This window comes from Carettochelys insculpta, chromosome 1, assembly GCF_033958435.1.
Source record: "Carettochelys insculpta isolate YL-2023 chromosome 1, ASM3395843v1, whole genome shotgun sequence".
Taxonomy (NCBI): domain Eukaryota; kingdom Metazoa; phylum Chordata; order Testudines; family Carettochelyidae; genus Carettochelys; species Carettochelys insculpta.
The window spans coordinates 322,708,306-322,734,305 of record NC_134137.1 but is presented as its reverse complement, the minus strand read 5'-3'; the positions used below and the strand labels follow the sequence as shown (position 1 = coordinate 322,734,305).

Below are 26,000 nucleotides of genomic sequence, written 5' to 3'. Positions count from 1 at the left end.
TAGATTAATAATGGACAAAGAGCCCTGTCTGTGTACCTTAAACAAATACGCCAAGTCTGCATGGGGTCCTTACTATAATCCCTTTGGGTCAGCACTGCTTGTGAATGCTTTACAGAAAGGCCTCATGCTGTACCCTGGCTAGCCACAGGATTCATATCTCAAAGTGCTATAATAGAAAAATTTGGAGTCAGATTTTATTTTCCAACTCGGCTAATAAAATTTCCCATGGAATCAATGTAGAGAGGAGCTGGCGCCACTTGGTATTATTCAAAACCACAAATTTCCTCTGCCTTCAAACCTGCCAGAATTACTAACTCTGTGCAAGATCTCAGAAACTCAAGATATAACACCCTCAGAGTTGAAATATTCCTCCCCAACACTAGTGATGTAGATTTGAACATACAGATGTCTTTATAAATGATACAATGAAGACAGAGTTATGTGATGAAACAACACAACTGTTTAAAAGGAAATGGAGTAGAGTATTACTCAGGTTTCTTCTCACTGACTCTTCTCTTTATAGTGTTTACTCTTCTTATTAAGGCTTTAGCCAGTAAAGAGAGCTGTAGTTATGTACAGTTGTCCCAAGCCTGAGACAATGAGCACAGATTGTCCAAAATGTGGACCAGAAGGGTAGACTTATGAGCTCCAAATGAAAGGAAGGGCCAGAGCATCTGCCCAGCTGGGCCTTATCTGGCTACTTGGCCATCTAACTGAGTGTTCGTGCTGGGGTTGTGTAGTGGCACCCATCACATTGCTTATGTGGACATTCTGGATTAATTAGAACTGCACTTGAGATTCTTTTTGGAATTCTGCAAGTCAGCTGCTGTCTCTTCACTATGCACTGCTGTTCCTGCCAAAAGCTGGTCTCATGGGATATGCTATGTGCACCACCATAGGTGTGCAGTGTGCTATTCGACATGAAGTTCTCCTTCACGGGGCCTGCATGGGTGTGGAGGCTTCCTGAGTACATTTTCTGCATTGTGAACCACATGTATCCACATAAGCAGGATAAATATTTGGGTCCATATATTCATAGGTAGGATTGATAAAGTTGTATTTCACTAAGTAGACTGGGCAGCCAGGACAGTGGCAGAGCAAGTGCCAGCTCATGCTAATGCCCTGGACTGCAATGAACTCTGAGAATACATAGCTGGAAATTAGCCAGACTCACCTGTGTGTTAGTATTATTAAAATAGGTATTAACAGTGTAAAAAAGGTGGCTAGCATTTAGCCTTTATGAAGCATCATGTAAAATGTCAACTGAAAGCTTACAACGTTAGCTCTCCTCCGAAGCAAAGGGTGCTAGGTGTACAGATGTTGTGCAAGGTGTTGTATTTATTAAAAATATTTTAAACCATATGACCAAGAAGGGTGGATTACACAAGATTTTTCCAGAAAAAGAAATATTGACTACATCACTGAGGTAGATTAAGCAGAATGAGCCAAATACAATGGCAGTGGCAGTGCATAACAAGAACAACCAAGATGACTAGGGGGGAATGTGGTATCAGCTTGAGCAGACGTTGGGGTCTGAACCCTAAGAAAGACAACGAGCTCTGGAGAACTAGAAGTTGAAGCAAAAAGACACTCAGGGTATGTCTTCACTACCCAGAAGATCGAACTGGTCAGGGTCAATCTCCTGGGGTTTGATTTTGTGCACCTAGTGGGGACATGTGAAATCAAACTGTCAGGGGTCGGCAGTCAGCCCCTGTACTGCTCGGTATTGTGATGAGTAAGGGAGGTCGACAGGAAAGTTTCTCCCATGGACCCCCCTCAGTGAGCATGGCTATGTCAGTTGATTGTAGATAAGTTGATTCAAGTCTACAATTGACTTTAAGTTCTAGTGTAGACCTGGCCTCAGCCATTTCACTGAGGTAGACTCTTGGAAGAAGGGAATGATTGATGAAAAATCTAGAGCTTGATTGGCCAAATATCAGAAAGCTGTGAACAGGACACCAAAGGTAAGGAACTGTTTGAGACTAAGGCATGTAAGCCTGCTAAAATTAGTTTCAGTCTCTTAAAAGCAGGTTATAGCTTTGTTTTATATGTACCCGATTGTTCCCAGTGTCTGTACTCAGTACACTTAGTGACTTCTTTGTTTTATCATAAACAGTTTGCAGCGCTTTGCTGTTACACCACATGCGAACCAAACAAGCTGGTGACCTTTACAGACAACGAACTTGGTAATTTCTGTGAGTGCCCACTGACAGGTGGAGAACTGGGGTACAAGTGCTAATGTTGGGAGATAATGCTTTAATGTTCACTAGTTAAGAGGTGGGCAATATTTTTTGTAGAGAAGCCACCCCATGAATTTTGATACTGGTTGTGGGCTGGCTCTGCCCCTCCGCAGAAGGGGTGTGGCTGGAGGCTAGAGAGAGAGAGAGACAAAGAGAGTGTGTGAGTATGAAAAAGGAACACTTGGTATGCAAGAGACAGACTTTGTGAGACAGGCAGATGAGTGGGTGCTGCAGTGTGACAGTAACTATGCGTGTGTGGAACAGAGTGGGGATGTGTAACAGACACGGAGTGTGTGTGTTGGTTGCTGCTGGGTGAATCTCTGAAAGAATCCACCCTCTGTCTCTTCAAGGGAAATCTGTTCTGCTCTGTGGTCTCACCTCTCCCCTGCTCTGCACTCCTGAGTCACTTACCATCCGTGCTTCAGATTGGAGTGGCTCTGCTGTGTGTATCCCTCTCCCTGATCCCTACTCTGCAGAGATGTGGCACAGGGGCAGGGGAACACCCTGACATCAGCACTACCCTCTCTCCTCCAGCCCCTCTCCTTCTGCACAGCGAGCAGGACAAACCTAGGGACAGCTTGGCTGGGGACTGAACAAGGCGTGGGGAGGGGCAGCTGATAACATGCTGCTGCCTGTAAGTATGCATGCTCTGTTAATCAGCTCGGTGGGCTGTGGAAAAATGCTTAGAGGGCCAGATCCAGAGCCCAGGGTTGATTTTGCCCATCCCTGTGCTAGTTGATCATAACCCTTCCTCTATCTGCTTTGTTACAGTATTATTCTGGAAGGTGGTGTTTCATTTGCTGGGGCTTATACTAGTATAGTCCATTTCTTGTGTACTGGATTCTATTCCGTGTTTAGATTAGTCACGAGTTTGTCCACACCGGGGAAGCTGCTTTGTGGCCCATGCACAGTGAGGAGTCACGTAGATGGAGGCACCACAGCAGAGATCCCCACTCCCAGGGCCTCATTTAGGCAAGGAGGGAATGAAGACATTTCAACTCACACGCATCAGAAAGGCAACTTGAGCCATGCTTCAGAGAAGGGGGCTACACCTGAATAAGACTGCAGAAATCTCAGGCAAAAAGACCAGCCTTGTTTAAAATCTTCTGAGTACCTATTTATTTTTTGAGCCTCAGCAGTATGGTGCATGAAACAACAGGGGAAGACACATTGCCTGCTACAGACAATTCACAATTTTAGGACTTGATCCTGACGTTGGATCTGCACCTACATGGAGTTTCATTAACTTTGGTGAGATTCCATGCAGGCGCCAGGGTCTACTTGTGTGACTCCAACTCTGGGATCAGGGCCTACAAGCCTGCTATGGCCTTAGAGAGTGATGGTTCAAACCACTACTGGCCATGCTCAGTCATACTGCAAATCCTCATAGTTCCATTAAAGTCACACTAGCTGCAAATTTAGCCTTAGGTGTTACAGTATTGTATCAAATTCTGTCCTTAACTAGGTACACGAAAATGCCACTGATTTCAGGGGACATTGGGCGTTCATGTCTGGTGCCATAAATTTAAAATGCTTTAGGTCACTACTGTAATGTATTTAAGAAGAAAAACTTAATGGGTTTGAGGGATCTGCTGTCTTTCAAACAAGAAAAATTATTAGGAATTTTAACAAAGAATAATAAGGAAAATCTTCCTTCATTTGGCAAAGTTTAAGTCTCTTTGGAATGGATTAGCATGGCCTGCACTGAAAGCCTGCAATGTTCCCATGTGCCTCTGGATGACAATTTCATTCTGAGTGTGGGATACCTGGGTGGGAGTTATTTGCACTCTATTATTTTCTTATGGCAATAGTAACACTGCACACTACACTGATGCTAATGCTAGTTTTCTGTTTCACTGTGGCATGTCAGGTGGGCAGGCTGGGAATGTCTGTCCCTCACTGAGGTAAAAGGCTTCTTTTTGCCTCTGCTTAGAGGGTGGCAGAGTTAATATTAAGCATATTAAGATTAAATATGACACCTATGGTTTCTTTTCAATTTTTGAAATATTCTGAATCATCCTTTTCAGGCGTAGCAACGCCGGTGACAACAGGCCACACAAATGCATTGCTGAAGGGAGCAGAGTTTCACAGAGCCAAAAAAAAGCTTTTTCCTGTCTCATTTTATGCCTGCTCACTACATCATTGCAGATTCTTCTCCAAATATTCCCACAGAGACCAAACACAAACTGACCATAGAGCAAGAAGTGTCTGTACATTTCTAACCCTGACATGAAGGATAGAAACTTAGTAAAAAAAAAAGAGTCTGTATTTTTGGTCAATCTTTTCTACCTTCTTTAAAAGATAGGAAACAAAGGGTAGGAATGCATGGTCCATTTTCAGAATGGAGACAGGTTAATAGTACTGAACTCCAGGGATCTATACAGAAATCAATCCTATTCAACATATTCATAAGAGATCTGGAAAAGGGGATAAATAGGCAGCAAAATTTATAGTTGATACAACATTATTCAATATTATTAGCAGCAGACTGAGAAGAGTTACAAAAGGAGCTCACAAAACAGGCTCACTGAGCAAGAAAATGGCACATGAAATTCAGTGTTGATAAATACACATTGGAAAATGGAATTCAAATTTTACATGTAAATGATGGGGCCTTAATTAGCAATTACCACTCAAGAAAGAGATCTTGGAGTCATTATGGATAGTTCCCTGAAAATATCCTCTCATTGCGCAGCAGTCATCAGAAAAAGCTAGCAGAATGCTGGGAATCATCAAGAAACCAACAGATCATAAACTAGAGAATATCATGTGACTTTATATAAATCCACAGTACACTCCCATCTTGAATACTGTGTGCAGATCTGGTCACCCAATCTCAAATAAGATATATTAGAATTGGACAAGGTACAGAAAAGGGCAACAAAATGATTAAAGGTATGGAAAAGCTTCCATATGAGGTGAGATGCATAAAACTGGGACTTGTGGGCGTGCAAGAGAGACAATGGAGGGGGTAATATGATAGAGGTCTATAAAATCATGACTGGTGTGGAGAAAGTAAATATGGAAGTGTAGTTTACTCCGCATAACACAAGAAATAGGAGTCACCAAATAAAATTAATAGGCAGCAGATTTAAAGAAATAAAAGAAAGTGTTTCTTCACAAAACACAAAGTAAACCCATGGAACGCTTTTGCGGACAAAGATGTGAAAGCCAAATCTATAACAGGGTTACAAAAAAAAAAACCCAGAAACTTGGTAAGTTCATGAAGACTAGTGTGAATAATGGTCATTAGCTGGAATGGGAATAGATGCAATACCGTGCTCTGAAGAGCCCCTTGCCTTTTTGCCAGAGGCTAGGAATAGGCAACAGGGATAGATTACTTGGAGATCACCTGTTCTGTTCATTCCCTCTGAAACACTTGGCATTCAGTGCAGGGAGAAGACAGGCTACCTGAGCCAGATGAACCCTTAATCTGATCCAGTATGACTGCTCTTATGTACCACCTTCCTCTGAAAGTCACCTGCAGTATAAGGCTAAACACGTAATGTTACCACTTTCAGGGACATATTATGAAAATTGTTCTAATGTATCCTCTTTATCTCATATATTACAAGCAGGAATTAAACTGAGAGAGTTTAAGTTAATGCAATTTGTTCTTACAAAAAGAACAAATTTAATATAGAAGATGATTGAAAAAGAAATCTGTCAGGGATGGTGCTTGGTCCTGCCAAGAGGGCAGGGGACTGGACTCAATGACCTCTCAAGGTCCCTTCCAGTTTTATGAGATGCGTATCTCCATATATTATTATATTATTATTATTATTATTATTGTGATAACAGTAGGAAAAATGGCCCTGGCTAAACATTATGGCTGCATCTACACTGGCCCCTCCCCTTTTGAAAGGGGATGATAATGAGAGATTTTGGAAGATGCTAATGAGGCACTGACATGAGTATGAATTTGAAAGTGCTGCTTTCGGAACACACACTGCCCCTCCAGACTTCAAAAGCTCCTTTGAAGGGTGGCAGCATTCCGAGAAGCACTTTTGAATTGCATGCGGCCACCATTATGCTAATGAGGCACTGCATATTCATTTCAGCGCCTCATTAGCATCTTCAGAACTCCCTCATTAACACGCCCTTTTCAAATGGGAGGGGCCAGTGTAGATGCAGCCTATGGCTACATCTACACTACAGAGATCTTTTGAAAGAAGCTCTTCCAAAAGATCTCTACTGAAAGAACTTCTTTCAAAAGAGTGTGTCCACACACACAAAAATGGATCAAAAGAGCGATCTGCTCTTTCGAAAAAGAGTGTACACACAGCCCCCACTCTTTCAAAACAATGGGCCAGGGATCGAAAATGAAGACTGTTCTTTTGAAAGAAGGGCTCTGCGGAGCATTTACACACGTTTTCTTTCTAAAGAACCTTTCGAAAGGGGGCGCTCTTCCTGAAATGAGAAAGGAAGAGTGATTTTGAAAGGAGCACCACAGTCTTTCGATTTACTTTCAAAAGAACACTTTTTGGCTGTTTCTACACATGCCACTTTCTCCAAAAGTGGCAATGTGAATAAACAGTTTGAAATATGCTAATGTAAATTCCCCATGCCTCATTAGCATAAGGTCAAATGATTTGGAGTCCGGAAGACAATCTTCCGGACTCCAAAACAGCATGTAGAAGTGCAGCCCCGGGGGGCGTCTTCCAGAAGGAAATCCTCTTTCCAGAGCCCCCTTCTTCCTGGAGAAAGTGGCATGTGTAGAAACGGCCTTTGTGTGTAGACACACTGTGGGCTCTTTTGAAAGAGCCCCCTTCTTTCGAAAAATCTTTTGAAAAAACTTGCTAGTGTAGACACAGCCTATGAAACATTTGTTAAAGATGATACCAATAGCAGTTTTTGATCTTCAAATAAGATAAGATGGAAACTTTCCTAGCTGTTCAAAAGAACAACTGGGCTTTCTGGTTTTTATTCCCATGAACTGTTAAATAGACCTCACAGAGAACTATTTCTGCAAGGCATTTTAAAAACAAAAGGAAAATAATACTTTCTGACTTGAATTTTATTGGCATAAATTCCAAATTGGTGTACCAGACTGCTAAAGTTTCAATGATTTCTAATTTTAGAGGAATATCAAACAATTCAGGATGATAAAATGGCCCTCAATGTCATTATCATAAGCAATGAACTTTGCAAGAGATTATTCAAATGAAAATATGGTTTCATCCCATCAGGCATCAATGGAAGCTACTATCATGAATCCCTAGGGTTTTTGCATATGCAAAATTCATGAACTTTCTTTGAATGTCCCTTCTTTATGTAAATCAGATTGTAAAGAACCTTTTAGTATTCATAAGTTCAGTATTTTCCCAGAGTAAAACAAGTCACATGACATAAATTACTTATTTTATTTCACTCCCTCTATAACACTTCCTTAATACCGCTATAGAGTTATCTCCTTTCTAGCTTGAGCTTTCCCTCTGGTGTTTGTTTAACTGTTCTAATAAGCTCTGGAAAGATGCATATTGGCTCAAAAAATCTTATTGTGGAAACAGTGATGAAACGCAAAAAAGGAAATGTTTGTGTATTACAAAGAAAAAGGTTCTGTACTGCTGTACAGAATCAAATCTAAGCCAGCTGTCTGTATGCACAGCTGTTCATGTTTAAAGACAGACTACAGACATAAATATGGCCAGAATGCTTTGCTTTGGTGCTACAATATTTTTATAAACCAGATTCAAAGGTCTATCTGTCATAACTGAACACAAGGAGCAATGTATCAGAAACAGAGCACAGACGCCTTTCTCTGCAGCCAGGATAAACAAAACCAATGAGAACCTCTCAAGTCATGGATATGTAAAATAAATCTCATGGCGCAAAAGAAAACTACCTTATTTGTACGACATGATTCAATGTCAAATATTTCACCCACACAAGATATCTTTTCTGCTGAATGCAATGCAGAAGGTGGTGCTTTTTTCTGGCCTGATTACCATTGTCATTGTCATTTGTCTGAACTGAAGTTAATATTTCAAGGAAATAGCTCCTTTTAACAGCAGTATCCTACTTCTATGATCTGTTTGGCCTGAGTCTAAAGCACATTAGTAAGAGACCTTGACTGGCTGATTAATTAAGACATTGGAAAAAAATGAGTTCCTGCTTGTGTAATTCATATGTAAAGTGAGGTCCTTCTTGAGAATCACAAAGGCTCAAGAAAATGTGGAGATATACCAGGAAAAAGCAAAGGTGGCCAACAAGTGAGGTTATGGGAAAGGAAACCTGAGCTTCTCCCTGGTTTGCAATTGTGCAATCTAGAATAAGTCATTCAGGGCCAGATACTGCCACCCTTACTCTCACTGCATGGCATCTGTTGTATGAGTCAAGTAAGGTACTGCACACCCTGAGTAGGGGTATCAGAACCTGGCCTTCACCTCTCATGATTCGCGTTCCTGATCTGTAAAATAGGACTAAGTAAACTACTGTGTTGCAAGGGTAAAGTTTTTGAAATGCTTTGCTATCGTTTCCTGGAATGCAAGTGGGAAGCGGTATTGTTTATTTATAAAGGTCAGACAAACTGTAGTGAAGCCTTTGGAATACTCCAAAAGCAGATCACAGCAACACCTCTACTGAGATGCTGTTGTTTATGGCCTACAAATTTCCACACAAACACTCCGGTTTGTAACAGTCCCATTTATGAGTTAGGATTTCTCAACTTAATTGGCTTTGTTTTTCTGCTATTACTTTTTCAGTGTTCTTTGCTGGTTTTTAACTAAAGAACTGAATTTTAAAAATATCTGACAGTCTTTGTCGTTGCTGGTTTTTATTTCTGTTTTGTTTTATTAACTGGTAACCACATCATGGAGATACTTTTGTTTCCATAGATAAGATTTAAATAAAACTCCAAGGGCGAGCTGGACCTTTTCTTAAGACATGAGATACAGAAGATACTTGCAAAATAGTACTCAATAAGTAGTGACATGGGAACAAATATTTAACAATGGGCTGTTCAATCTAGCAGAGAAAGGTACAGCAGGATCCCATGGCTGGAAGTGGAAGCTAGACTAATTCACACTGGAAATAAGGCGTACATTGTTAACAGTCTTAGTTATTAACCATTGGAACAATTTATCTAGGTTCTTCACTAAGAGTTTTGAAAACAAATAGGATTTTTTTCCAAAATATATTCTCTAGAGTTAGTTTGGCCTGTGTGATGCAGGTCAGACTAGATGATCATAGTGGTCTGTGCCACCTGGCTCTACAGTCTAGAAATTAATAAATGAAAAAAAAATCCAACTCCTCTTCACTTAGATTGTAAACTGTTTGGGCCACAGACCATCCTTCGATTCTATGTTTATATAGCACTTTGCCAGATGGGGTACTTGACCCATGACTCCCTGACATGTCCATCATATAAATAACAAATAATACTAACAATACATTAATTACGTAAGTTCCAAACTTTAAAGAGTTGTTTGTTCAACCTAGTAAATAAATGTGAGAAGCTAGGCTAAACACTTCCAGGCTCCATGAAGTCAAAAAAACCTTCCACTGTCTGTAAAGCTCATCTTGGCTATTATAGACTTTGTTAATGTACATGTGTGCATACTCCCATCCTCCTGCCCATACATTAAAATACTAGAAGTGTCCTCTGCAGAACCTTAGATTTGGCTTGTGTACTGTACCAAAAGTAGCTTGAATCAGTTTTTTGGGTGTGTCGTGGTATTTTTGCACCATGTTGGTGACACAAAGTGGCTGGAAAGCAGACAGATCTGGGCATGTATGAATTCACCCCAGCTGCAATGTTCCCAGCTGCCACAGATCCAGTGGACTAAACACCTGTGCTACCTTCACACATACGCTGCAATATGGGGTGGGGTGGGGGGTGGGACAGGAGTGAGGAAGAAGGCCTTGAAACCACAGAACCACAGCTAATCCCATGTAGCATACAGTCCTTGGGAACTGTTGCCAGATGGTGCTGTTTAGAGCAGTACACACAACCTATCAGATTCTAACAAGTGACTTCACTGATATTTGTGTGGCTGTTGAGTGCATGTCAGACAAGCCTTTTCCAACTCACTCTGCCTCCCCATACCTAACAATATGACATGAATGGTATTACTTCCACCAGCTCCAATATTTCATAGTGGCATAAGAAGGGGGTTCACTACCTGGGAGTTTTCCCAATGGGCAAACAGACACAGGGAGGTGAGATGATTTTCTCAAGGTCACACAGTAGTAGAGCTGGGAATGAAACCCAGGCGTCCTGAATCAATTAGCCACAACATCTTCTTCCCCCTAATTTTCCTTCCACTGGCAACACAATGAAGCAGATAATTTGGGCCCATATTTTCAATACAAGGAGCCCAGTGGTCCCCTGGTTTACATGTGCAGTGTGTGTGTTTGTGTGTGTGTGCAGACAAATACATACACAAGCATCATGGCTAATATCGTGGTTGGTTTTGTTTCTGTTGTGGCTGTAAGAAAGGGGTTGTGAAATCCTTTGAAGGCTTCATGTCGATCTTCTTTAGTTATATGTAACCCTTCTGCTGAAAGGCGTTGGTAGCAACCAGAGCTGGGTTCAGCATCTAGGGGTGCCTTTTCATTTATCTCACGTAGAACCTGCTCAAGCCCTGACCCAGTAGCCTGGGAATGTCACACACACCCCTGGGCACCTCAGAGAGGCAATGCTTCCCCACTCGCAAGCACAGAGTCTGAGTGTAGCAAAGAAACTTTTAATGAAAGAGGCAGAAAAGTTATATGGCATAAGCTGGGGAAAATACCATGCCCGAGTTCATAACAACCCTCAAGTAACTGTCCCAGCTCAAATGGATTGAGCAGTGTCCTTTGCCTCTTAGGCTCACCAGTCCAATACTGTAAACAACCAATCCACAATACCAAACTTCCTCTGTACCCTCCTTCAAATGCCGCCCCTTACAACTCTGTCCAGTCCATGCAGGCCCTGACACACCCTGATGCATTCCCTCACTGAACCTGAGGCAATGCCCCCTTTGTGCTGGTCCAGCGTTCCGCTTGCCCCTGCCACCTGCCCCACCAACTGCCCACCAGTCACCTGCAGCTTCTCCTACCGGCTGCCCGCTGCTTCTCCTGCTGGCCGCCTGCTGCTTCTCTTACTAGCTAGCTGCCCACTGCTTCTCCTTCTGACCAGCTGCCAGTCGCACCTGCCAGCTGCCCACTGCTTCTCCTACTGGCTGGCCACTCCTACCAGCCATCCACTGATTGCCCACTGCTGTCTTGTGGGTTTTGCTATAGGCGAAACTCTGTGATTCCAGGTCTCTATAGCTTCAGCTATCAGTGATTTCAGCTCTTGGTCATTTCAGCTCATAGTTGCATTCAGCTCTACAGTCTAGACTCTACAGTGGGTCTAGCCACAGCATCTTATTATCCACCAAGGTTGATTATCACAGAATAACTATAGACCTATCTTTAGGTTTACCTTTGAACAGTAGGGAGTGGGGAGAACTAGTCAAACCAGTCATACAGCTGTATAGCCAAAAGACTTCCAGCCAGCTGGTTCGACCACTGGTCCTCCCACTCCTTTCACCTCACAATGCTTAGATGGAGGAAGCCCTCCGCAATCCATATCTTACACAGCAGTGATGACTGCCCTCTACCACCACAACAACTTCAAGCATTGGTGAGACTCCACAATTCTTACACTGGGTGATAGCATGAACTGTGACTTTACAACATGTTTACAATAGACAAAAGCTCATTGCTTCACCTGCTCCCATCAGGCTTTGTTTATAAAGCATTACATATGCACACTTTTGCATTTTCATGCTAATGATCTCTGAAGGACATATTCCCCAAATCCTTCAGCAGGATTGCGCTCCTGCTGGCACATTCCTTACATCCAATCCACGTAGAATAGGTGTGTTTTAGGTACTCTCGAAGCAGGTTACAGCTTAGCAAATCAGTGAATTTGGCACCAGATCCAACTCACAATGAAGTTAATGGGATGTTTCTATTGAGTTCAATGGGAGTCGGCCTTTTAATAAGCAATATGCAAAGTCCATTCTCTCAGCAAAGCTGTAATAGCAGATACTATAATGAGGTGCCCCTCTATGAAAAGGTTATAATTTTTACACAAATGTGGCAGACCATTTACTGGGACAGGAGGAAGAATTATTATAAATAATTAAACCTGAGAGTGATTTGCCAAATTAGGAACAAATCACATGCAGTCATGCAATATTCACTAAGGGCATGTGTGACAGTTAGACACACAGCCCTGAGGTCCTGAAGCCACCCCAGCTTCCCAAGTTGTGCCTGAGAAATGAGGGATACAGCACAGCTGTAAAACGAGCAACTTTTTTCCCTTTTTGCGTGGACCATGAGCTCTGCTGGGCTGCATGCAGACGATGGCACTGTGACACCATGTACTCTTAATCCCTTCCTGTATCCTTTTTGGAGTACTGTTTTTGAGGCAAGAGGCTCACACCTGTGCTTATCATTTTCATGCAATATAAACATGTGTGTGTGTAAGAGTATATGTGTATATATGTGTATAAATATATTTTATTTGTAACAAAGAGGAAGCCGTGCTAGTCTATACACTATCAAAACAAAAAGCAGTCAAGTAGCACTTTAAAGACTAGCAAAATGGGTTATTAGGTGAGCTTTCGTGGGACAGACCCACTTCTTCAGACCATAGCCAGACCAGAACAGACTCAATATTTAAGGCACAGAGAACCAAAAGCAGTAAGCAAGGAGGACAAATCAGAAAAAGATAATCAAGGTGAGCAAATCAGAGAGTGGAGGGGTGGGGCGGAAGGTCAAGAATTAGATTGAGCCAGGTATGCAGACAAGCCCCTATAGTGACTCAGAAAGTTTCCATCACGATTTAAACCATGTGTTAATGTGCCGAATTTGAATATAAAAGCCAGCTCAGATGTTTCTCTTTCCAAAACGGTGCGATAATTCCTTTTCTGTAACACATATACCTTTAGGTCATTGACAGAATGCCCCATTCCATTAAAATGTTGACTAACTGGTTTGTGGATCTGGAGCCAACTGACAGAGACCAAAAACTACAAGAACTTTACCAAATATTCATAAACCTGAATTACCCACCAGGAGAAGTAAAAAAACAAATCAAAAGGGCCAGACGAATACCCAGAGACCAGCTACTCCAAGACTGGCCCAAAAAAGCCAAGAACAGAACACCACTGGTCATCACTTACAGCCCCCAACTCAGACCACTGCAACGAATTATTAAAGACCTACAACATATCCTTAATCAGGATGCTACACTCCAGACGGCCCTGGGTGACATGCCTGTTCTCTCCTACAGACAACCTCCCAACCTCATGAGGATCCTCACTAACAGCCACAGTCTATACCCCAGGAATACCAGTCCTGGAACCTTTCCCTGCAACAAAGCCCGCTGCCAGCTTTGTCCACATATCTTCTCTGGAAATACCATCACTGGACCTAACCAGGTTACTCACAGAATCACGGGCACTTTCTCATGCTCCTCTACTAAGATCATATATGCCATCATGTGCCAACAATGCCCAGGTGCTTTGTATATTGGACAGACTTCTAACTCCCTTAGACAAAGGGTCAATGGGCACAAAACAGACATCAAAACACTCCAGACCCACAAACCAGTTAGTCAACATTTTAATGGAATGGGGCATTCTGTCAATGACCTCAAGGTATGTGTGTTACAGAAAAGGAATTATTGCACCGTTTTGGAAAGAGAAACATCTGAGCTGGCTTTTATATTCAAATTCGGCACATTAACACATGGTTTAAATCGTGATGGGAACTTTCTGAGTCACTATAGGGGCTTGTCTGCATACTTGGCTCAATCTAATTCTTGACCTTCCCCCCGACCCCTCCACTCTCTGATTTGCTCACCTTGATTATCTTTTTCTGATTTGTCCTCCTTGCTTACTGTTTTTGGTTCTCTGTGCCTTAAATATTGAGTCTATTCTGGTCTGGCTATCGTCTGAAGAAGTGGGTCTGTCCCACGAAAGCTCACCTAATAAACCATTTTGCTAGTCTTTAAAGTGCTACTTGACTGCTTTTGGTTTTGACATTTTATTTGGTGATTTAGGGGAAAAATAGTCAAATTTTTTTTGAAACCATACAATTCTGTATTTTTATTAGTGCATGGCCAATTTCTATACTTTATCCTTATCACCAAAAGGGAAAGGTATAACAAAATGACAAAGTACCATATAGCTGACTTGGGTTCACATGGCTTGGGCTGTTTAATTGCAGTGTCGACATTATTCCAGCTCTGGGTCTCACCTCACAGGGTCCGAGAATCTGGTCTCCGCCCTGACCACGAATGTTTGTATTGCATTAAACAGCTCCGTGAGACAGGCCAGTCTCTGTTTCTTAACTTCTGTGTACTTTAAGTGTAAACCAAAACCAACATGCTTTCCACTTGATGTATTGTAGTTTATCATGTACAACTGACATCCACAAGGGGGAACTCTGCTCCCAGCTTTTTAAGGTTTACCACATGGAGCACAGCTAGAGCTTCAGATTGTGGTACACATTTAGTATGATGCCAATTAAATAAAATGAAAACATTATACTATAGAAGTGAGCCATAGTTTTTGTTTCAGTACATGAGATGTGAAACGTGACCAACTATGTCAACAATGTCAAGTAGCCAAATTTATCAGTGCTATTCATTAACCTGCATGCATCCTTTAAATACCCTTTAGATTAAAAACTAGTGAGTCTGCACACAGTGATTGATGAAAACCCTTTTCCTCACAAATAAATCAAAAGCCTAAAGTGGGAAATTCATGACATGCCAGAAAAAATGGAGGACAATCTCCCTAACATTCGTGCTGAAACTCTGAGGCAGACAGAGGAGCGAAAAAGTCAGGCCCCTTTGAAGATTTTATTATAAAAGTCTTTTCACCGGAAAGAGGAAAAGGAATAAATTCAGCCACAGCTGGCATAAGTAAGGGCTGAAGTTGGCCCACAGGTCTCTGCTGATAAGAAGCTGTTTACTGAAAGTCACTTTTAGAAGCACATTAGAACTCTACTCTGTTGTTGTGAATTTGATGTTAAAAGTGTAAACAAATACAATTTGCTTAATAAAAGATACATGGGTGCACTCAGCACTTAGAGTACTGAACACTCCCCAGCACAGAGAAGGAGTCTTTTATTCTCCTGACAGGGAGACAAATAGACCCTCTGAGGGGAGCCTCCAGGGCCTGGTGGTTCAAAAGGCTTCAGGCTGCCACCTTTACTTCAGGAACAGCAACGGCCAGAGCTCCAGAGCTCCGGACCCTTTAAATCACTGCTGGAGCATCACACAGCATGTTCCAGGCAGATCTGAGGGCTGACGTGGGGCCTGTGGGGGAGAGAGTAGAGGAGAATGCAGCACCCTGTGCAGCACTGAGGCCTGGCTGACCCAGCTGCTTCTGAAGGTCATCAAATGCAAACCCAGTCAACTCCTCTTTCTACTGAGACAGAAGAGCATCGTCTGTTATTCCCTTCCTTCACCAGGAATGGGAACATAGGGTTAAAGCCAGAGGGCAAAAGAGCATTAAAGCTGCCTTTCTCCTCCATTCCCCCTGCTTTAGGAGTGCTCTAATTTATGTTCTGCTGAAAAAGTTATTGCAGAGTATAGTCTGCTTCAGAAACATCTCTTCCCTTCTTACATGCCCACAAACTACTCCTTAGATTACAAACTGCAGTCAAAGGAAGTTTGACATTATATAATGGGCTCAAAGTAGTAGTAGTAGCATCCTTCAGTCTACATAGACTATGGAACGCACCCTTTGTAGTTCCGTTTGACATCCTCATTTGCAGCGTCGGCTGTGATTTGAAGACCCACATGAGAGTGACAGTCCTTGCTGCATCTGTTGCATATGTAATGGGAGTCAGGGAGGTCCTTGCTGTGCTTTCTGTGGGCTCGCTTCTCCTTTGCTAGCTGTCTGATCCTCAGCTCACCCTTCTGAAGGCTCTTGTATAGTTCCTGCCTCCATCTGCTGCGATCGTCTGCCAGCTCCTCCCAGCTGTCTGGCTTGATGTCTATTTCTCTGAGGTCTCTCTTGCAAACATTTTTGTAGCACAGCTGGGGGCATCCGGGAGGTCTTTTGCCAGAGGCTAGCTCACCATACAGGATGTCTTTTGGGATCCTTCCATCATTCATCCTGTGGACGTGGCCAAGCCAGCGGAGCCGATGCTGCCTGAGGTAGGTGTGCACGGTTGGGATTCCAGCTTGCTCAAGGACGGTAGTGTTGGACACTCTGTCCTTCCATGATATTCCAAGGATGTGCCTCAGGCAGCACAAGTGGAAGACGTTCAGCCTCTTTTCCTGACGGGCATACAGGGTCCAAGTCTCGCTGCCATAAAGGAGGGTGCTGAGGATTCAGGCTCTGTAGACCTGCATTTTGGTGTGAGTGTACAGCTTGTTGTTATTCCACACTCTCTCGCTGAGTCTGGACAGAGTTGTGGCTGCTTTACTGATCCTCCTATTTAGCTCAGTCTCCAAGGACAGGGTGTTGGTGATGGTGGACCCAAGGTAAACGAACTCGTGGACAACCTCTAATGCATAGTTGTGAATGCTGATTGATGGAGAAACAGCAAAGTCCTGAGCAAGTAGATTTGTCTTCTTTAGGCTGATGGAGAGCCCAAAGTCCTTGCATGCTTTGGAGAACCGATCCATCAGCTTCTGAAGCTGGTCTTCTGTGTGTGACACGACAGCAGCATCATCTGTGAACAGCATATCTCTGATGAGGACTTCCCGCACCTTAGATTTAGCTTTCAGCCTTACAAGATTAAACTGTTTTCCGTCAGATCTTGTGTGCAAAAAGATGCCCTCTGTTGAATATCCAAAGGCGTGTTTAAGGAGGAGGGAGAAGAAGATCCCGAACAATGTCAGAGCAAGGACGCATCCTTGTTTGATGCCACTCCTGATGCTGAAAGCATCCAGTAATGTGCCATCGTATTGGACGGTTCCTCTCATGTCTTCGTGGAAAGACTGGATCATCTTGAGCAACCGTGGCAGACATCCTATCTTGTGGAGCAGTTTGAACAGTCCATCCCTGCTGACCAAGTTGAAGGCCTTGGTTAGGTCGATGAAGGCAATATAGAGTGGCTTCCTCTGCTCCCTGCATTTCTCCTGCAGCTGCCTCAGAGAGAAGACCATGTCGATGGTAAATCTCTCTGAGCGGAATCCGCACTGTGATTCAGGATATACCCTCTCAGCAATCTTCTGGAGTCTACCAAGGATGACGCAAGCGAACAGCTTACCAGTGATGCTTAGGAGGGAGCTTCCACGGTAATTGTTGCAGTCGCTTCTGTCTCCTTTGTTCTTATACAAGGTTATGATGTTAGTGTCGTGCATGTCCTGTGGAACCTCTCCCTCTCTCCAGCACAGGCACAGTAGCTCATGTAGGGGTTCCAGAAGAGTGTCTGTGGCACACTTGATTACCTCTGGTGCTATACCATCCTGGCCCGGGGCCTTTCCTACTGCAATGTTGTCAATGGCTTTCTTCAGTTCATCCACAGTTGGTTCCTGGTCCAGTTCGTCCATTACTGGTAGGAGTTCGACGGCATCGAGGGCTGAGTCGACCACAATGTTCTCGCGTGAGTACAGCTCGGAGTAGTGCTCGACCCAGCGCTCCATCTGTTTGGCTTTGTCAGTGATGACTTCACCAGATTTGGATTTCAGAGGTGCCATCTTGTTCTGTGTGGGTCCAAATGCCTTCTTGATGCTCTCGTACATTCCCCTGAGGTTACCAAGTCAGCACTGGTCTGGATGCTGCTGCATAGCTCGAGCCAGTAGTTGTTGGCACAGCGCCTGGCTGTCTGCTGTACTGTTTTTCTGGCTGCTCTGAGCGCTTGCAGGGTATTCTGGCTTGGTGAACGTTTGTACTCCAGGAGCGCAGCGCGCTTTTTTCGATGGCTGGAATCATCTCATCAGAGTTAGCTTCGAACCAGTCATTTGTGTTTCTAGCTCTTCTTCCAAACACCGACAAGGCCGTGTTGTACATTGTATCCCTCGGATGCTGCCATCTGGATGTCACATCGGCACCCCCAGGGTTGCTGCGCAGATTCTCCTTGAGGGTCGCTCTGAACTTTTCAGCTCTCTCTGAGTTAGCCGTCTTTCTGGCATTGATGCGGGCCCTTCCAGTTGGTTTAGAGCGGTGCAGCTTCTGGGGAATCACCGTGAGTTTGGAGCAAACTAACGAGTGATCTGTATCGCAGTCAGCACTATGATAGCTGCGTGTCAGAAGGACGTTTTTGAGGTTATCACGTCTAGCAATGACCACGTCTAGTTGATGCCAGTGTTTTGAGCGTGGGTGTCTCCATGACACTCTGTGCTGAGGGTTGGTTTGGAAAAATGTGTTTGTGATCCACAGATTGTGGTACGTGCAAAGTTCGAGAAGACGCTGACCATTTTCATTCATTTTTCCCACACCAAAGGGGCCTAAACAGGAAGGATACGAGTCACGATTGGCTCCAACTCTCGCATTGAAGTCACCCAGAATGTACAGTTGTTCGCGAGCAGGTATTTGTGCTATGGCAGCACTAAGCACGTCATAAAACTTGTCTTTTACTTCTGGTGTGGCGTACAGGGTTGGGGTGTAAGCGCTGATCAGGTGGACAGGACTGGCGTGAGTTTGAAATATGACCTGAAGGAGTCTTTCTGATCCACCCTTGACTAATTCCACCATTTGTAGAAGGGTGTTTCTGAAGGCGAAGCTCCCTGGGTTCTTCTCGGGCTTTACCCTGCCAGAAAAAGGTGTAGTCCTTTTCCTTTAGAGCTCCCGAATCTGCGAGACATGTCTCTTGCAGAGCAGCAATGTCAACTTGGAGCCTCTTCAGTTCCTCATTGATGACAGCAATCTTTCGGGTGTCACTGATGTCCTGAAGATCTTCAGTCAGACCTGTCAGCATGGTCTGCACATTCCAGCAAGCAAGCTTAAAACTTTGATGGTTTCCTTTTCTTGTTGATTTTCTTATTGGTTTGCCTGGTGCTCAGCTTTCAGGTCACTTGTCAGGTTTGGGAACCTTAAGCCTCACGCACCCAGTGAGGCAGGTGACCTGTGGTGGGACAGTACCCTATTGACTGGGGGCTGCCCAGCTTGAGGCAGGCAGTGACTGTCCAGTGAGATGCAACGATCTCTTCCACCGTTGGAGGCAACCCCTGGCGCTCGTTCTCTACGCCAGTCGAGCAAGAGCTTATAACCGGTATCTGTTACCTCCTATGTTGTTTCAACGCTGTTAGCAATGCTGGAGTACCTCTCCAAGTGTGAGCTTGGGCGATTATTGGGACCCTGGGCTGCCCAGACGCCAGTGTTCCCCTCTCGACTTTACTGATATAGTCCAAAGGAGAGGATAACCTCTACGTCTGGTACCAGCTCAGCTGCAGGAGTTGCCAGGTCAATGCCAGAAGTTGGCACAGAACCGCCTTAGGACTCCCCTCTGGATTTTCTGTCAGGGTTTACTCCCTTAGCCTTGCTCCTTTCCAGGATAACCCACAAGGCAATGGGGCCTGGAGAACGTGGGTATGGTCTCACTACCTCTTGAACCTCCCTGGCGCCACATGTCCCCAGAGCTCCCCGTGACGACCACCTCGCCTCCCCAGGACCCTCCTCCCCACCCCCTGCCTCTCATCGGCTACCATCATCCCCCAGATCCTCCCTCCCTGTCCCCTTTTCCCCCATCCACTCCCATGTCTCCCGACTGCACCACACTGCCCCCTATCAGTTCTCGTTGCCCGCAGGTCCCCCTTCCCCTGGCCTCTCTGCACCTGGCCACACGCTGCTGCAGCCCCACGTCCTCCAGGAAGGCGCCGATCTCGCAGTCCAACCGTACCCTGGGTCCCAGCCAAAGCTACCAACTCTTCATCTGGCTACAGCTGTCCCCGGAGCCCCACAGATCTGGTGCGGCGCGTGCATACATGGAGCGCAGGACTGGGCCTGAAAGCCATGAAATCTGGGCCAGCACGCCGCAAGCAGCCTCCGTGGGTGCTGCCATCCTCACAGCTGTACCAGACACCCCCAAACCACTTGCCCACCACTGACATCCCTCGATCTCACCCCCCTGCTCCTCATGCTGCAGCAGGTCCCTCAGGTCCAGCCAGCAGTTGGGGATGATGCTGCCTTTTATACCTGAAGAAGTAACTAGCTCCCTCTAAGCTCCCCCTCTAAACTCCCCTCTCAAAACTCCCTCCTGTTAGCAACCACCCTGTTCGCATGCACCCGGTCGTACGCAACCGTGTATTTGCCCCATAAATCAGAAAATATCTTGAGATTGTGATGTTACTGGATTAAAATTTCAATCTGTGCAGTAAATTTAATATTTTGACTTTATTTTCCATCATTAGATACACTGGAAAACGGCAGTAGCTCATACAACGGTGTGGCAACTACAGGCAAACTGATACTTAACGGTGACCATTGTAGTGTGGTGGGATAGGTAATGTGCCTACACGGAAATTGCTAGTACAGCTAATGGGGCACTTTCAAGATTAAAAAAAAAACCATACAACTTGAAAAAAACCCTAAATTTCCATTCTTAAATTAGCAACATGATTTTTTGAAACCAGGAGCACTTCAGAAATCTCATTCTACTTTATATGCCTTCTACTGCCTGGATGTTTTTAGTGGTTATTGCCCATCCCCCAACTGAAACAGCCTAATTTCTGTTCTCACCCTGTCCTGTCTTAGCCCTTCTCTTCTTGAGCTGAAGAAGAGCTTCCTTGGAGTCTTGGGGAGCAGGACACACTGCCAGTGAGGGAGCTGACTATCTCCCTGCGTGCCTTGGAATAGTGAGCTCTGTGTGGAGAGGGTCAACGCTTCACACAGGTTAGGAGGCAAAATCCGCCATTACTTGGAAACATGTATATGTGGATGATATTAACACACTAAAGCTGTATCTACACGTGCACACTACTTCGAAGTAGCGGCACTAACTTCGAAATAGCGCCCGTCGCGGCTACACGCGTCGGGCGCTATTTCGAAGTTAACTTCGACGTTAGGCGGCGAGACGTCCAAGTCGCTAACCTCATGAGGGGATCGGAATAGCGCCCTACTTCAACGTTCAACGTTGAAGTAGGGACCGTGTAGACGATCCACGTCCCGCAACGTCGAAATTGCCGGGTCCTCCATGGCGGCCATCAGTTGGGGGGTTGAGAGATGCTCTCTCTCCAGCCCCTGCGGGGTTCTATGGTCACCGTGGGCAGCAGCCCTTAGCCCAGGGCTTCTGGCTGCTGCTGCGGCAGCTGGGGATCCATGCTGCAGGCACAGGGTCTGCAACCAGTTGTAGGCTCTGTGTATCTTGTGTTGTATAGTGCAACTGTGTCTGGGAGGGGCCCTTTAAGGGAGCGGCTTGCTGTTGAGTCCACCCTGTGACCCTGTCTGCAGCTGTGCCTGGCACCCTTATTTTGATGTGTGCTACTTTGGTGTGTAGACGTTCCCTCGCAGCGCCTATTTCGATGTGGTGCCGTGCAACGTCGAAGTTGAACATCGACATTGCCAGCCCTGGAGGACGTGTAGACGTTATTCATCGAAATAGCCTATTTCGATGTAGGCTTCACGTGTAGATGTAGCCTAATAGTGTTAAGCATGATGGGCTAGATTCACACAGGCACTTTGGCATCTAATTGCCACTTCGGACACCCAAGTTCCAGCGTTATGTACCACTGGGATTCACAGAATCCTCACTCAGCTGCCTTCTTCTCCTGTAGATGCCTAAATTTGGTCAGAACCTGAATGTTGCAGTAAAAGTTCCCTTTGTGCCTGTGTTTCTGCCACGTGGCAGGAGCAGTGTAGCCCCTCTCTCTCTAGCCATCCAGCTTTCTTAAGCCCTGGTACGATTCACAAAGATTCAGGGGAAGACAGACATTCCTTTACCTAACACCACATGCAGGGCCAGATCCATTAGACATACTCCAAGGTTGCCGATCTCCACACAAAACAGGCAGCAGGAGGAACTCCCAGGTAACCTTTAACCTAGTGGTTAGGGCACACACAGAGGATGTGGCAGGCCCCCATTCAAGTCCCCCCTCTGGCTGATGACAAAGGATTTGAAAATGGAGCTGCCACCTCTCAGACAAGTACCCCAAACATTCGTCTATGGGATATTCTGATGTGAGGGTGCCTCAGTGTCTCCTTGTGGAGCTGTTCTACTCTGGATAAAAAAACAGTCATTGGTTACTGGGAGCTGCCACTCTGAGACAAGTGCCTTACCCAACAGGCTACCTTCCCTCTGCTTGACCTTCTGCAAGAAATGCCATAGGCACCTAAGTCCAAGAGAGAGTTCACGGCTGAGAGTCCCAAGCAAAGGTAAGTTTCCTCCTCCAGCCTGGATTTAGACACTGCACTCACTGAGGGAGCAGGGCTTTGGACGCATCTTCTACTTGGCATCGATCGCCTTGTGGTTAGCTTAGATAGCTCCCTGATCAGCATGTTGGCTGTTAAGAAGCCCATTCTTAGGTACTCATCTCCACGGGTGGTGGTGGAACCCCTGCTTTTGGCAGGCTCGCATGCTGGCCCTGCACATTCCACCAAATACCCCACTTTCCATGTGCCTATGCCTCCAACCTCTAACTTATCCCTCCCACTCCCATTAAAACTGTCTAGATTACTGAGATTAGTCTTAATCAACCACAGACCTCTACCTGGGGAACTCCTTAATAAAACAGCATAATACCTTTTTGCAGGATTGGGTCCTTACTTACCATAATCCTAACACCATGATACTAATTCTACAGAACAAAGTACTATAAAATCTTTTCACTCTTAAAGTTTCCTGCAACTCTGATTCTAGGTCCTGGCACCTCTGAGTTTTAAGTGCACAAGATTTGCAGGACCGAGCCATGAGACATGAAACACGAATAGGCGTTTCTTTAAGAAAATATTTTTAAAATTAATCGCACTACACATTTTTGACTTCTGTGTTTGTCTGCAGAGTACATACAGACTGTAGGGTAATTATTACAGACATAAACTATATTTGTTCAAATGATGCTAGAAGTATTGTCTATTCTGAACGTATATGCCAGCTTTGTTATTTTTGAAATGTTGCATTACACTACATGGTGAAAAATGTACAAAAATACTCAAATGTCAGTCACACAAGCATATTTATTATATAAATATTTTATAAATTACATTTTAATTATAAACATAAACATTTCTAGGAAAATAGTGATATATTTCTTATTCATGTTTACAACTAGTATAAGGCACATAGTGCAAAAATACTTTTCTGATACAGAGATCACAAAATAGTCATCTACGTGTGTTATCTAAAAGCAACAGCTTAAACATATGTGGTACAATATAGCCTTTCAGTAAAATGTACTGCTACCTTGGCTAACATTTTGTGGGTAAACCTAAAATATAGCTGCCATAGGACCTACCAGTTCTCACTGGCATATAAATAGGTATTTGGTTTAGAGTTGAAAAAATGCCTATAATTATCTAGTGCATAATGGCTATGTCTACATGGCACATGGCTGCCAGCAGGATCATGCAAATGAGGGCTCTTGACAAGGCAAATGAGGCACTCATTTACAAACTGCATGCCGCATCTGCATACTCTCGTGGGATCACTGTCCCGGCAGAGGTTGCTGTCACCACAAAACAAGCTGTGTAGACAGGGTTCTGTCAGCAAAAACTCCCTTTGTCAACAGATCCTTATCCCTGAAAAAAAATGAGGGATAAGGGCAGGAGACAAAGGGGGGTTTTGTCAACAGAACCCCATCTACATGGCTTGTCTTGTGGCAACAGCAGCCTCTGTCAGGACAGAGATAGTGTGAGAGTATGCAAATGAGGCACACGGGTTGTAAATGAGCACTTCATTTGCATTGTCAAGTGCCCTCATTTGCATGACACTGCCAGCCACACCACGCCTTGTAGATGTAGCCAAGGAGTGTTGTTATTCACATAAAAATCTTATTTTGAATACCTGAGAATTTACCTGAAACATGTTATCTTTATGTGCTAGTTATTTCTGAAATTCTGGAGTAGACCCAAAACAATAAACAGCTAGATCATTTCCGAAATTCAGAAGGTTCCTCCTACACATTAAAGTTTTCTAGGACACAGCACTTTTAGCAGTGTGCATTTTTTTGCATATATTGTCCTCTGAAAAATTAAACTGCACTTCTCAGAAATGTGCACCATGCACACTTTGGCCTAATTCTGCCTTCCCTTGTTGAACCCAGTTTTCACTGAAGTCAATGGGAATGTTTACTGTGGATAGGAGACAAGATGAGGCTTTTGCTAATATGCTGTTGGTTATTTCCAACAACTTACATGTATAAATATTTTTTTTTCTGATTGCATCCTAAATTGTACAACATGCACAATATACTGTTTTTACAGTATACACAGTTGTGTGAGAGGCAGGGGCTTGAAAACTAGATTTTCAAACTATGATGTGTTTCCTTATTTTCATTTCCTGTACCCAGAGCAAATTTCATTTTGATCTTTAACATTTTTCATGGAGACTATAGTGGTTGAACCACACTTTCCAAAACCATAGGACTACTGTTTGAGCACCACAAAAAGAAAGAGAGAGAGAGAGAATGTTTTTAATGACACACAAATGCAATTAAAAAAAAGCCAAAAACCTATAGAAACTGTATCAGGAAAAAGTATATTGGTGATGCAGTCTTCTGATGTAAATTGTTGACAAAACCTAACTCCCTTTCCCTACAGGTTTCATAAAGCTGAAATTAGTTGAAATTATTGGCTGATTTCCCTGTATCCACAACCTTCTTTTATTTTTACCTTTTACTGTAGTTGATTAACAAAATTAGTGCAGTATATGCATTTTACTGTACATTGTACAGGGAGGTGCACTGATTAGTTGCAGGTACAGTATTACAATTATGGTCCAGTTTAAGGTGTTACCAGCAGTAGTAACATCAGTGCAGTTTATTTTATTTGCTTGTATATACTGTACATTGAATGAATACCTCTTTATTAAAACCTGTGGGTTTATGATTGAGGTTTATGCACTGTTAGCCTATCAATAAATGATTAAACAATGATATGCATCCCTGAACACTGATGAAAATGGGAAGGAATTTTATTAGTAAACTAACATCAAAGAGATGAAAGACTGAAAAAAAATAATAGCACCTAGTGTTAGCACCTGCAACATGGATTTTCCTGCTTTTGATGTTCTTACCAACTCTGAGTTTTTACTGTATTTGAAGTTGGAGACCAATACTTGTGTTTGGAATACACTTCCCGCAGTACCCTCCACATCTTCCATGTATTTTAGTACCATCCTGGAAATTAGAGCAGCAAAAAAGTGAGACCTCAAGTCAAGAGAAACTACCAAAGCCATAGTCACACAAAAGAGTTTAACAAAACGTTGAGTCATCAGAGCTGTTGACACCTTCCACTGAAGACAACAGTATCTTGGAGACAAGATCAAATTACTTGAACCCCAATGAACACTTCGGTTTATGCACACTGGGTAGCAGCATGTACTGGAGGGCTGTAAATTGTAGATACTCTGAAGTATTGCTCTCTCAGGCTACGTCTACATGAGAGGCTTTTCCTGGCCAAAGTGGGCTTTTGTCAGGAAAAACCACAGCGCGTCTACACGCCAAATGTGCTTTGTCAACAGTTTGTCGACAAAACTCGACACATCCACTGACAGCATTATACTTCTCCGTGTTCTGGTATAATGATTTTGTTGACAGCATTTTGTCAACAAAAATGCCATGTAGATGCTCTGGGGGTCCTTTTGTCAACAGAGAATCCTCCATTGTGCTGGCCAGCTGGAGCCAGGAGGCACCCTCTCCACTGCAAGCAAGACTCTATGATCCTT

At 44.0% G+C, this 26,000-nt stretch overlaps 1 protein-coding gene across 5 annotated transcripts in view; it reads right to left on the bottom strand.

Moving 5' to 3' along the window:
* The window catches only part of ADAMTS20 (ADAM metallopeptidase with thrombospondin type 1 motif 20), a 224,147-nt gene that overhangs the window by 32,982 nt on the left and 165,165 nt on the right, over window positions 1-26,000 (bottom strand). For 3 of the 5 annotated variants that reach the window (XM_075014383.1, XM_075014355.1, XM_075014394.1), the window contains one exon: window positions 24,022-25,452. In XM_075014383.1, coding sequence (XP_074870484.1) covers window positions 25,363-25,452 — 90 coding nt within the window. In that variant the 3' untranslated portion in view covers window positions 24,022-25,362. Of the gene's footprint in view, window positions 1-23,836; window positions 23,855-24,021; window positions 25,453-26,000 lie in introns of those variants that run through there. The other 2 variants (XM_075014364.1, XM_075014373.1) reach the window with 2 other exon arrangements.